General features: G+C 35.7%; 2 protein-coding genes across 5 annotated transcripts; one reads left to right on the forward strand and one right to left on the reverse strand.

Moving 5' to 3' along the window:
* Positions 1 to 1144: 1144 nt before the first annotated feature.
* On the reverse strand, positions 1145 to 2663 carry LOC9310966. Its single transcript, XM_021022515.1, has 3 exons — positions 2321 to 2663; positions 1635 to 1776; positions 1145 to 1412 (listed from the first exon to the last, which is right to left on the reverse strand). Exons 1-3 carry the CDS (start codon positions 2590 to 2592, stop codon positions 1329 to 1331), a joined length of 498 nt encoding a protein of 165 aa, XP_020878174.1. The 5' UTR covers positions 2593 to 2663; the 3' UTR covers positions 1145 to 1328.
* A 107-nt stretch (positions 2664 to 2770) lies between these two features.
* LOC9310967 (NKAP family protein) lies at positions 2771 to 4850 on the forward strand. 4 transcript variants are annotated; one of them, XM_021022512.1, is made up of 2 exons: positions 2771 to 4146; positions 4557 to 4850. In XM_021022512.1, exon 1 carries the CDS (start codon positions 2839 to 2841, stop codon positions 4108 to 4110), a length of 1272 nt encoding a protein of 423 aa, XP_020878171.1. In that variant the 5' UTR covers positions 2771 to 2838; the 3' UTR covers positions 4111 to 4146; positions 4557 to 4850. The 4 variants fall into 4 exon arrangements, with proteins under 4 accessions (XP_020878171.1, XP_020878169.1, XP_020878173.1 ...); XM_021022510.1 differs by having other exon boundaries at positions 2771 to 4142; XM_021022514.1 differs by lacking the exon at positions 4557 to 4850 and adding an exon at positions 4361 to 4522.
* The last annotated feature ends 8710 nt before the right edge of the window (positions 4851 to 13560 follow it).

Below are 13560 nucleotides of genomic sequence, written 5' to 3' on the forward strand. Positions count from 1 at the left end.
TTTTAAAGGTATTTAAAATGCATTTATAAGGTATTTATAAAGTATTTATAAGATTTTAGATACATACAAATGTAGTTTGTATATGTTTTAATAATGTTACATACATATTTGGGTAAATCTTATATTTTTAAGAGCATTTTTTATAAAGTTATAAAGAAGGGGCATTTTTGAAAAGGGGCATTGAAAAAGGAGTATTTTTGCAAAAGCCCCATAATAGAATATGTATCTTATTTGTTAGATGAGAGATTGAAAGATGAAGTATAATGATTAAAAATTAATTATTATTTTTCATGATTTACAAAATTTAATAAATACTTATCATCTTGTTGAATAATTCTAAAATCATATTCACGAAATCTTTATAAATTGAAAATTAAACTTCTTTGGTAAGCTATAGGTATGAAAATATCATAATTTCGATTTAATCTAATTAAATTAAAATTAGTTACATAGATTTCATATCTATTTAATTTACACGACCAAAATAAAAATATCTATTTAATTTACCCTACCAAAATAAAAATATCAATTTAATTTATAAAACAGATGTGTTATTTGTGATAAATTTTTTAGAAATTAGAAGCAAGTAAAATATCTTTCAATTAATGATAATTGGCTAAAATGAGCGAAATTAATGACAAAAACGTTGATTGTTATGGAATTAGTCCCAAAAATATATGAACAAATTTATTATACGTAATTAATGTATAATATTGTTTGGAATATGCTTTTAGTATTAGTTACCATAAGTACAATCAGATTTTATTTGATTTTCATAAATATTTGATTTTATTTCGATTTTTCATTATTAATTCGAATTTATATTCCAAAAAAATTTCAAAGATCCGATTTCAGAATTTCGGATCAATTTTCTGATTTTAACCCGATCCATTTTCATTTGTACTTCTATTTTAAGAGATACATTCCGTTGACCATGACCTCTTTGGAATTACATTTTTACCCTTCCTTCTCCATGATTCTCGTCCATTAACATTTTGGTTCTTCAGTTCGGTTGATTTTCTGAAAAAATGATCCGGATTAAATTCGGTCCGGTTTAGTTTGGTTTATTAAGTTCGATGGCACTTAATTCGGTTGGTTTCAGTAATGAGTTTTCCGTAGATTTGGTTCCATTTCGGTTTGTATATTCTCGGTTCAATTCGATTTTATTGCTCACTTTCTACATAGGTGTTTGAAATCAAGAGCTTTGTATCCAAACATCTGTGAATGAAATTGAGATCATAAATCCATAGATGATTGTTATTATACACAAATAGAAGGGAAGGAGATTTATGCAAGCAACAAATGTTATTTCGAGGATTGAGAAGGTCCTATGAAGTCTTGTTTTTGCCGTAAATATCTTCAAAACCATCAGCTACTCTTTTCCTTCTCTCAGCAATCATTTCTGAATACGACTGAAAACCAATTTTAACAACCAAATAACACACAAAACCATCAGATCTCAAAACAAAGAGAGCAAGATTTGCTCAATATGACCAAAGAGAGTCCTGTTCACTAAGATAATAGAAACTAGCACTGTCTGAAGAAGTTTAAACAAGAATTTACTTAAACTCGGACTTAGAAAATAAAGCTACACACTTTTCTTTAGTAACTCGACTAAAAGGAGAGATTCACACCTTTGGGTAGCTATAAAGGAAAATGTACCACCAAGCGCCAATTACACCAACAGCAAGCGATGAAACTATGACCGAATGTAGTATTACCCAGCTACATGCCACTATTGATAAACCCGTTAACATTATCGTCCATGGCTGACACCTGAGAAACATTATCCAGTTGCTTATTCACAACCATATCTCAAGAAAAATGGAAGAACACTAGGCCCTGAAAATGTCTAAGAAGAACCGTAAAGTTTTCGATTGCAAATACACACCAGATCAATAGATATTCAAAGCAGTAGTTGCTGAATGTTGAAATGATAAACCCTTCTAAACCCAATAATCTGTACAGTATTTTGGTTCTTCACTATCTTCCTAACCCAAAGATTCAAACTTTTGTCTTTCTTTCTTCTAAAACAGGGTGAAGAACCACAACACAAGTCATGAAACTTTCATTGGGTATGACTTGTTCTAAGTAGCATCAATCAATATATTCAGCTTCATATATGATTCAAACAAGTTCATGAGTAAGCATAATCACTGAAATTGCTCCACCTAGAAGTGAAACTTAGACTCTTTAAACACACTCTATCTAAGCTCTAACAATATTCAGAACCAACAAATACGATTCCTAATAAGTCTTAACACACTAAATCCAAACTACTTGGAAATAAAAAGAATTGGGGACTTAATAGAGATTGTACCAAGAGGGTTTAGTGTCCCAAACGGAGTCGTATTCGAGAGATAGATTGTCTAAGAAACCTTCCATGTCATCAACTACGCCATTTTCATCACTGAATCTCGAATCCTTCGGCTCTCTCCGATTCCCACCCAAACTTCTAATTTTCGTGTTAATCCTTATTGGTTTGAGATAGAATGAGTGGAGATTCGTTCGGGGACTGAGTTTTGTAAGACGAGTCTGTGTCTGTGGTCGAAACGGCGACAGAGACACGGCGGAGATGGAGAGACTTGCCATCTGAAGACGACGACAAGGATAGATAGAGGACTCAATTGACTCTAATTAAAATGTGGGGTGCTTTGTGTAAAAATACATGTTTTCAGTGGTGAATAATGAATGTTAGATCATTTTTTATTGGGCCTATTCATGGCCCAATAATGAAAAAGTGTATATATTCGCTCAAAAGCCCTAATTTTTCAATCATCTGATAAGATTTTGTTTTTGTCGTCGTCGTCGTCGTCGGAGTGAATTAGGGATTCGAGAATGACGATGAACTCGCTTCCGAGGAGATTTGGGAAGAATCATGGCTATCTGGATCGAGATTATCGAAACGGAAGGAGATCTGGTTCAGATTCCGATGAAGAATTGAAGGGATTAAGTCACGAGGAATATAGGAGGCAGAAACGGCTTAAGATGAGGAAATCGGCCAAGTTCTGTTTTTGGGAGAACACACCGAGTCCACCTAGAGATCAGAACGAGGATTCCGATGAGAACGTCGACGAGATTCTGGATAAGAACGGCGGCGAAAAAGATAATAATTCGAAAGGGAAAGAAAAGAAAGGTACATCTGATTCTGGGAAGTCAGATTCGGAATCTGAATCTGATGGTTTGAGATCTAGGAAGAGGAAGAGTAAGAGCTCTAGGTCTAAGCGCAGGCGAAGGAGATCTTATGATAGCGATAGTGAATCTGAAGAGAGTGATTCGGAAGATGAAGATAGAAGACGAAGAAGGAAGAGTTCTAAGAAGAAGAAAAGCAGAAGTAGGAAAAAGCGAAGTCATTATAGAAAGACGAGATACAGTGACTCTGATGAGAGCAGCGATGAAGATAGTAAAGCGGAGGAATCCGAGATTAGTGCTTCTTCGTCTGGGGAGGAAGACACCAAGTCAAAGAGCAAGAGGCGGAAGAAATCTTCGGGTTCTAGCTCGAAACGAAGCAAGGTAAAGAAAACGAAGTCAGAGACTGAAAGCGATGGTATAGAGGAGGATGATTCGAAGATGCAATTAGAAGAAACGGTGAAGAACACTGAGCTTGAACTTGATGAAGAAGAGTTGAAGAAGTTCAAAGAGATGATTGAATCAAAGAAGAAATCTTCAGCTGTTGATGATGAAGAGGAAGAAGCTGATGTTGGTCCAATGCCATTACCTAAAGCTGAAGGTCACATCAGTTATGGTGGTGCTTTAAGGCCTGGTGAAGGAGATGCCATAGCACAGTATGTTCAGCAAGGTAAACGTATTCCTCGTAGAGGAGAAGTGGGTCTTAATGCTGAAGAGATTCAGAAGTTTGAGGATCTTGGTTATGTGATGAGTGGAAGTAGGCATCAAAGGATGAATGCTATTCGTATCAGAAAGGAAAACCAGGTTTACAGTGCTGAAGACAAACGAGCATTGGCCATGTTTAACTACGAGGAGAAGGCCAAGCGCGAGGCTAAGGTTATGTCTGATCTGCAACGGCTTGTGCAGCGCCATATGGGAGAAGAAGTAGGGCCTAATCATGACCCTTTTGGTGCTACAAAGACTGATGAAGCTGATGATTGATTTTGCTTTGCCTCCTGCTACGAACTGCTTGTGTGGGTACTCTATCTTATACTTTATCTTGTAGACTGTTCCTTATTTGCATCATAGATACTGTTGTGTTCTACTTGCCCGTTAATGAGCTCCATATTTTATGCTTTAATCTGCTATGTATCACATGATTGCGTTTGTGTGTTAAAGATGAATGATTCGACTTTAGGGATATGCAACTGTTCTTGTGCTTTTGCCTTAGGTCGATGATTGAATTTTGCAGGGGATTCACTTAGTTCTAAGACTGTAGAACGATCAATTATCTAGGATATCTCTCCCACCTCTGTATTATCCAATGAAGAATGCCCCTAAATGAGCATCACAGATTATGCGTTTGTCCCTCTGTATTCATATCATTGCGCTTGTGTCCATATCATTTGCCTTACGTTGGGTTCCATGATTGTTTTGAATTTTTGCAGTGCATTGAGGGAGTTCTAAGATGGTAGAAAAATCAAATTTTAGGATTTGCGCTCGATGACCACTTCTGGTCATATCAGATGAACAATATTTTTGATATGCAAAACTTAGCAAATGCAATTATATATGTTGGTGACTTTTAGTCATCGTCCTCATGAGCTTTGATCTTATCATGGTTGTAGTGAAGCCTTTGTGGTCATGGTATCATGTTATCATCGTCACGACGTCACCATTATTATCACTATTCTATATTGAGAACAGTGAAACAAAAAGTATACCTGTAAGAGTTTTAATTATGATTTTTTTCTTAATAAGTTATTACCGATGACCAGTAGAACGAGTTTGATCAGCTCAAACTCGAAAAACACTTTTGTTAAATCCCACTCTCTTTTCTTTTAAAACCTTAAATTAGAAACCGTATCAATCTCAATATCCACGGAAGTATCAATAAATGTCTCACCTTTGGGGGGTTTGCTAACTTTCATCGAGGAAGCTCGAGGGTTTTCATAATTGCATGTGATAAAGAAACTCCAACTCTCTTATATGACCTGATATTTCAATTACGTGAACCTTGAGACTATTAATAGATGTCAAAATGGACAGAAATTTGAAGGCCAAGCCTAATAAGTTATTCATGATCATTTTGGGATGGAAAAAAACAACGCGAGTGGTAAATTACCGGGGTTCATCAAACCCAAAGTCGAACCGAACGGAAATAATTGTAAAACGCAACTGCTAAAGCAGTTGCAAACCTCTCTACTTCTCCTCATCATAATAAACATTTGTACCACTCACCGGTTTTTAACGGCTCAAATTTTTGTTAAAACTATCTCTGATGATGTTTAAAATTTCACATTTTCTTTCATTTTGAAAATAAAGAAATATTTTTTAATACACAGTTCTAAGAAATTGTGATGTAATATAGAAAAATCAAAGGTAAAAAATCTCATATTTCACTTTAATTGATTATTTGTAATATGTTTTTTTTTCTTTCTTATTTATGTTTTGTGATGTAGTTTTATTTATAGAATAATGTTTAATTAGATAAAATCATGATGTTGTTAAAGTATTGCATAAAATAAAACAAATGTGTAAAATTTGAAAATTAAAAATATGGAGATGAAATCTACTAAGAATGTTCTTTTAGAAGTATAAAATAAAGTAAACCATTGAAAAATACTTTGTTTCAATTTATTCATTGATTGGAAATACACTTATCATATGAATCTTTATTTTCTTGTGGTATATATCCTTATGTCTTCAATTTTTTTTTTTGTATGAACTTATGTCTTCATTTTGGTAGTATCTATGTTTTATAGAATCCACAAAAAATTATTAGGATAGTTTGCTGTTTTGCAAGGCTTTCATAATCTTCAATATATGAATCTTATCCACCACAATTAAAATCAATGGAAACCTTTTGAATCTTTTTCTCAATAATTGCAATATCTCATTAGAAGACCTACTTGTACATGGTCCGTGATGAAAGCAAGATACCTCCTTGAGAACTATCTGTTGTTAGATTGCATTCAAACCTTCCTAATTTCAACTACACCGCCCTCTGAAGTTTATCATTTTTTCCCTTCGTCTTCTTGTTTGATTGTTGGTTATCTCCCTTTTATTGTGGATTGGATCATTTACCGTTTTAGCGTTGATGATGATATTGTGCGGTTGTCTACGACAAAGAGTTTGAGGAAGAATCGATTTTACTCATGGAGGATTTCATGGTAACTCCTCATGTTCTCGATTTTGTCCAAAAGTCCAAAACATAAATTTGTAACCTTATAATAACATATGAAAATTGTACAAAATCTGTAAAGAATATGAAGGTTTTGGTAAGGTATAATAATTAGAAAAGTGTGTACGTTATTTTTGTAGCTTCTATACGATTTGCGTATGAACATAAATCATAAATTAAATTGTTTTACATATTTTTGTTATTAATATAGCGATTTTTTTAATAGGTTGAATTTATTAATATTATGATTTATTTACCATTTATTAAAAGGTGAGGTTTTTTTAATATGTTTAGGAAAAGTGTAGGTTTTTCTACCCATTTTCCCATTATATCTAAAGAAAGAGCGATCATGTATGTATTAGAGTGAAAATAATATAACACCAAGAAAATTATTTCAAAGGAATAATCATAATTAAGTCATAATATTTTTTTTTCAAATATGATGTTTTTATGCCACAATGGTTTATCCTGTAAGAAGTTCAAAACCAAAGTTCATATTTATTAGGGAGAAGCTGAAGGAACAAAAATTAAATTTCGCATTTGTTGCAAAGTTTTTCTCAAATCAACCAAAGTATGCGTATCCCGATATTGGTTTAAAATTTCTCTTAAATATTACATTTTGGGCAAAACTGAATTTAATGGTTTTTGTTTGTAAAGTTTTGAGCAATAATAAGATGATGAGTTAGCAACCGATCTTAGGAAAACATGGGAGGTCTAGCAAGTCAAGGTGTTGAGATAGTAATTAATGTCCGTTATTCAGTGATGAATCTCATAATGTTCGTTTTGTTGACCATTGTGAAATTAAATTTTTATTTTTCTTTCCTCCATCTCTTATATAACCTCTTATATATTTCTTAGTACATTTTAATATTTGTTTCTTTCTTTCTAAAAAAGAGTGAAGAAGACTTGGTATTAGCAAGAATCAAAAATATAAGGAGTAATTATAATTTTGATCATAAATGAAATCTTACCAGCTTTAGTTCATATGGTCGAGAGCCTTCCTAGTTCGTAGTATCATATCATCATAATAATATATCATCGTCACCATTGTTATCATCATTCTATTTAAGAAGCCAAGCTTCACATCTTCATCAAGCCATGAGTCCGCTCAGGACGACAAGAAAGAAGATGTTGCAAAAGAAGAAGAAATTGCGATGATCGAGTTTTCGATGTCAAGTTTACTAGACAATCTTATGAAAACATCTGATGATGAAAGACAATTGCAAGTTCAATCAAAAGAGCAGCAGTCGCTACCAATTGTTACAATGACTCACATTTCAGCTCTTTCGGATTCAACCTCTTCCGTCGATGAATCAGAAACAGATGAATCTCTTCCAAATCAGTTTGCAATCGGAGATGAGTCACATATTCCAAAAGAAGAGCCAATCTATGAAGAAATTTCCAGTGACGAAGAGATGAGCTATGAAGCTCAAGGCGTACCAAAGAAACAATTTGCATCAAAGATAATGGTGTTCACATTCGATGACATTCCTTTTGAAAAATGGAATAGTCGTCTTGACGAATTTCATGCATGGATGACCTCCGAAGCTATCACTTCCCCAACAGAAGTGGTGATACAACAATTCACATCAAGACTGTCAGGCGCATTAAAAGAATGGTGGAATTCACTTGGAGAATATCGTCAGCAGCAGGTGTATCAGACAACGATACCTCTACTTCTTGGAGAAATACATAGAGAATTCGTTGGCACCCCAAATCATTTAAAAGAACAACTACAAGAAGAGTTCTACACAGCGAAGTGTTGTTCATTGAAGAAGAGAGACTTAGCAAAGCATTTCGAGCGACAAACTCGAAGGTATTATGCTCTCAATGGTCTAAACAATCCAAGCCTGAAGCAAGTTTATCTCTCATCCATAGACGATTACCTAAGTCAACAAACAAAGCTGTATATCAGAGATCAAGGGCAGACAATCGAAGAAATCTCGATTGGACAAATCCAACAGCAGGTGTTCAGAACCCTTGATAAGCTTTGTAAGCAAAAAGAATTTTGGTCAGAATTCATGGACAAGTCAAAGCATCTTTCGAAGATATGTGCTCGCCCAGATCTGAACATCAAATGTTCGAAAAAGAAGAAATGTTCATGTGGAGAACGACGAAAAGACCGAAGAGGATCCAAGAAATCATTCTTGAAGTCAAAATATTTCAACAAGATTAAACGCAAGCGATTCTTTAGGAAGAAGAAAAGCTTCGAGAAAACTTCAAGATGTTTTCTATGCAGAAAGACGGGGCATTTTGCAAAAGACTGTCCAAACAAGTCTAAAAAGAAGAAGCAATATCTCATTCATTCGATATCCAAGATAGCTCCAGATCTTGATATTGATAACCATGATCTTGAGTCAATACTATCTTACGATAGTGACGAGAATGATGCTATATACAGTTATTCAGATTATGACGAATCTTCAGAATCCTCATCCGAAGATGAAAAAGACGATTGTTGTTTCAAGATTACCCAGATGCCTCAAGAAGATGAACTTCAGACACCACATCTACCAGTAACCATCTTTGATCCTTCCAAAAGAGAAAAGCCAGTACACGCAATCGCATTCTTCGACACAGGAGCTCATACAACAATTATAAATCCAAAGATTCTCTCACGAGCCATGTGGATGCCTCATCAACAAGATTTCAGAGTCGCGAATGCTGGATCCCTGACGGTCAAGCTAAAATCAAAACCAATCACGATAGAGCTTTTCCCTGGATGTCAAGTTACTAAGGAAGTACTAGGTTCATCTGCACCTGGTAAAGACTTAATCCTTGGGTGGGATACTTATTCGGTACTGAAGAAGAAGTTCGGTATTTCTTTGGAACCAAGAGGTGTGAGATGGAAAAATCTCTACAAAGCTTTTACCACGATGCATCGCCTATTCTCAATCGAAGACTCAGCATCTGCGGAATTCAACAAAATTGAAGAAGAATTAAAGATGACATCATGTGCTGATTCACACACAGAGTTCCTTCAAAAGTGTAATCATCCGCTATGGTTAAACTCAAGCTTCTTCGTATCCCTACCATTCAAGGAAGATGTACACACAACACCAACAAAAGCAAGTCATGCAGGAATGCCTCCAACACTGTTGTAGAAGGCAAATGAGGAATGCAATCAATTGATAGATCAAGGTATCATCTCAAGAACAAACTCTCCATGGGCATGCAAAGCGTTCTACGTTAATAATCGTGCAGAACAAGCAAGAGGAAAACTCAGATTAGTTATCGATTACAAGCCGTTGAACCAATATCTGCAAGACGTCAAGTTTCCACTGCCAAATAAAAGAGCACTTCTCCAACATCTCCAAGGTGCAAAAATATTTTTGAAGTTTGATCTGAAGTCAGGATTTTGGCAACTCGGTGTTCATCCTGAAGAAAGGTGGACTCAACCCATTCTTCAATCCGCATTCAATCTACTTCTTTCATCGTCCTGTTAAGGTCAACCGCAAAACAAGCAAAATCCTTGCTCTTCCAACTCTTATTCATCACGGCGATTTTTCAAGAGGAGTTCGTCCAGATTTCAACCTTCAAGATAACGAAGCATACGAGAACTTTCAAACTCATGCGTTTCACCTCAACAATGCAAGACAAACGTTCCCCATTCCGTTCATACCCAACTGGGTTTATTATCCGGTCGACTATCAGATGCAACTTGATGAAGATTTACAGTATCACATGATGAAGTTCAACAAAGGAAAACCAAGCAGTCCAAAAGAAGATAAACACAAAGAAACAACTCCCCAGGTGACTTCTCAAGATTACTGTGCCGATTACTTCAAAGACGCTCAATCCCCAGATGATGAAGTAAATGTTGAAGATATCGAAGAGAAGTTCAAATTCCACATAAATGTTCAACCAGGAGAAGATGCACGAATGATCGAAAATTCGTATGAATGTCCAGATGATCATTATGGATGCTGCGAAGAACATATGCTGGAGTTCGAAATGGATCATTAAATGGTATGAAAATTATAAAATATAAAATATAATATGATATGTTTAAAATCATGTAAAATAAATAATGATGTAAGCGATGATGTAATCGCTGATGTAATGATTATGTAAGCAATGATGTAAGCGATGATGTATCGCTGAGGTAAGCGCTTATGTCAGCGCCTTAAAACCTCCTATAAATAAGTGTGTACCCCTTGTAAGAAATCATAACTTGAAATACCATAAAATTTCATAATAGCTTTCTCTCTCTAAATGTTTCTCTAACTTCTCTCTAAGTTTTCCAGACTTCCTAACTTCTTCATAAACCTTGTTTCTTTCTATTCTAAACACAGTCGCGATTCTGTATTGTTCTCTTAAGGTTAGCATAAGTGGTCCGTCAATACGACGGTCGAACACGGCAGTCAATAGTACTCGCCGGGGTTTCACAGTTCCTAATAGTAGGTTGAGCAAAACAGATGGCAAAGAGGCCCGAACCGCTTCCTTTACCTGGAATATGAACCCTTGCTTGTAAACACGACTGTCGTCTAGACTTAGTCAACACGACCCTCCGCTCGTGCTAGCTTTAAGATTATGGTATCAGAGCCATAGACTTGTGTTAAGATAGAGCGAATCATTGTTTATGACTGATCGTTTTGAATGTTCTGGAAAACAAATTCTCAATCATGTCTCTTTCTAAGCCTCCTAAACACCCTCAGCTAAATCCTTCTATAGATTCTCAATTTGCTATATCTACTTTACCAAAAATCCAAAGAAATAATTCCCTTTCTAAGATAAATTCCTTGTATGAAATCGAATACGTTCCCAGAGATCAATTGCCAGAAACAACTCTTCCGTTGGTCAATCCTTATGAATACTTTGCTAAAAAGCCTAGTGCTTTTTCAGTAAAAGGTATTCGTGATCTCATCAGGCCATCTTCCAGTCGACGAGTATTGGAGTACGTACAATCCAGCAAGTTTTCATCATGTCAAGTTCCAGCCACCGAAGAAGAACAATTCATATCGCTAAATATTTCGGAGCATCTTCCGAGACTATGGCAGCAGCAGGGTTACACTCATTTACACTTTGGTGTAGTACGAATCGGTTTAACCTTACACGCACGAAAAGGTTTACCGGTTGTAGCGCGGATTGCTTTGCTTGACTCAAGGCTCAAATCCTATCAACAAGCTTGCATCGGAACAGTACAAACAACGCTGAACGCTGGAACAGTATTTATAACACTGTTTCCAAATTTCAATGTCTCACTACAAGATCCAAATCTCCTGAAGGCGCTTAAGGTTCAATTACAATTAATCGGAGCTCCTATGCAAGAAGAAAGTGTGGCAGCAACTCTACATCATCAGATTGTATACAGAATCCAAGATCATGCTCTCGATCTTGCACTACCAGCATCAGACGAGGCTTTATACCTTGAGGTCACATCGGCATCACAAGCACCCAACTCTATTCAAATCTCGAGACAGATATCTCGAGAGGAATTGCTACGAAAACTACCAGAGTCATGGGTAACAAGCTATGAGAAGATACATCAAGCATCTCAAGCACCGATTCAGTCATCTGACGTAAGCTTTCATTCTAGAAGCGATGGAACCACGGAGATAAAGTTTGAAAAGCCAAGTTTGTCTTTTCAAAAGAAACTCTTTACTCAATTCACTATCCAAATTGAGGAGCAAGAGTTCTATGATTCCGTCAAAAAGAAAGATCTGCAGCCAATCGCTTTTGGTCAGAATGGAACTGTTGTATATCCATTCAAAGACGAAAACGGACATTGCTACTTCGATGTCTGCTCATGCACCGCATGTTTGGAAGATTCGTATGAATCGGATGATGAAAAGCGAAGAAGACGGAGAAAAAAGAAGGATCCACTTTATAAACGCTACCTTGAAGGAGATCCTACTGTAGGTCCACTTGGTGACGACAACTACGACTTCATAGTCGAGTATTCAACAAAGAAGGATGACTCAAACCAGCAACTCATGATGATAAGGATGGATTTTCCTCCACCAAAAGACTTTGTCAAAGACAATATTGTGCATACACCAAAAATTGTTCCGAACAACATCAACTCCGCTGGACCAGACGAATTAAGCCAAGCAGAAAAGGTTCTCAACTGGCAAACAGAAAATGCCTTTGTTCAGAATCAATTACTGTCATCCATTAGCCACAAGGTTGATCAAATATCGGAGAACAACAACAGAAGATTCAACAGTCTGCAAGGAGCCATATCAGAGATTCAACAGAAACTCAGCAACTTGCACCTGGAAATGATGTCTATGGCGAAACAAATGAAGGTTAATACATCTCAGTTCAGAAGTAAAGAAGCTGAACAAACCAATCTTAAATATCAACTCAAAGATCTTCAAAGAAGCCTAGAAAGTCTAGTCCAGAATCAGAGGCGAGTAAATATGTATAATCCTTTTGACTATATGTCATCTGGATTACCCACATATCAAGAATCATATTCTCCAGGATTTCTGTCTGGATATCAAGATCCAAAACCAAAACAGCCTGTACCTGGATTCTTATCCTCGGATGAAGCCTTTACATCTCGGTTTGGTACAACCTCAACCAGCAATTTCAAAGCAAAAGTGGCAAGAACTAAACCAAGGCGTCAAAAAGACTCTGAGTTTCACATCAATCCATCTAAGAAGCCAAGCTTCACATCTTCATCAAGCCCTAACAAGTGTATATTATTTGGGGATCTCTATAATTGTGAAGTGCAATAATTTCGGAATTTTGCAAGCAGATCATATAGTTGTGTAAATTATATGTAAGGGTTTCAATCATATTTTATGGTTCCACTTTTGCGGAACTATACAATGTCTGAATCCTTTCTCAATAATTTTCATTACAAGACCCTACCAATTGTACCTAGTCCATAATCTATTATTAATTCGTTTTCTAAATTAATGTAAGGCATTCAAAGAGGCCAATTGATATTGGTTAATAGAACTGAATGAAAAAAGAAACGACATCCAGATGTTCAATTTTGTATTATTAAAGCTAAAAAAAATTGAGGAAAGAAATGTCACGTAAAAGGTCCTCCATGCACGAATAATTAAAATAAAAATAATTAATGAGCAACAACGTTTAATAATATACGGTTTCTCAAATGATCCTTAATTGCTATGCTTATAAAATAATTTAATTACGTAAAAATAAAATAATTTAATTACTCTCAGTCTCAGACTCTCAACTAGTCAGTGAAGGACGAGAAGGACAAAATGGTCAATGAATAAAGTGAAGGGTATTAATGTAATTACACGTCAGCAGAATCATGAAGTAACTGTGCCTCTGTGCCTAGTTAA

The sequence above is a fragment of the Arabidopsis lyrata genome (genome assembly GCF_000004255.2).
Source record: "Arabidopsis lyrata subsp. lyrata unplaced genomic scaffold ARALYscaffold_6, whole genome shotgun sequence".
Classification (NCBI taxonomy): Eukaryota; Viridiplantae; Streptophyta; class Magnoliopsida; order Brassicales; family Brassicaceae; genus Arabidopsis; species Arabidopsis lyrata.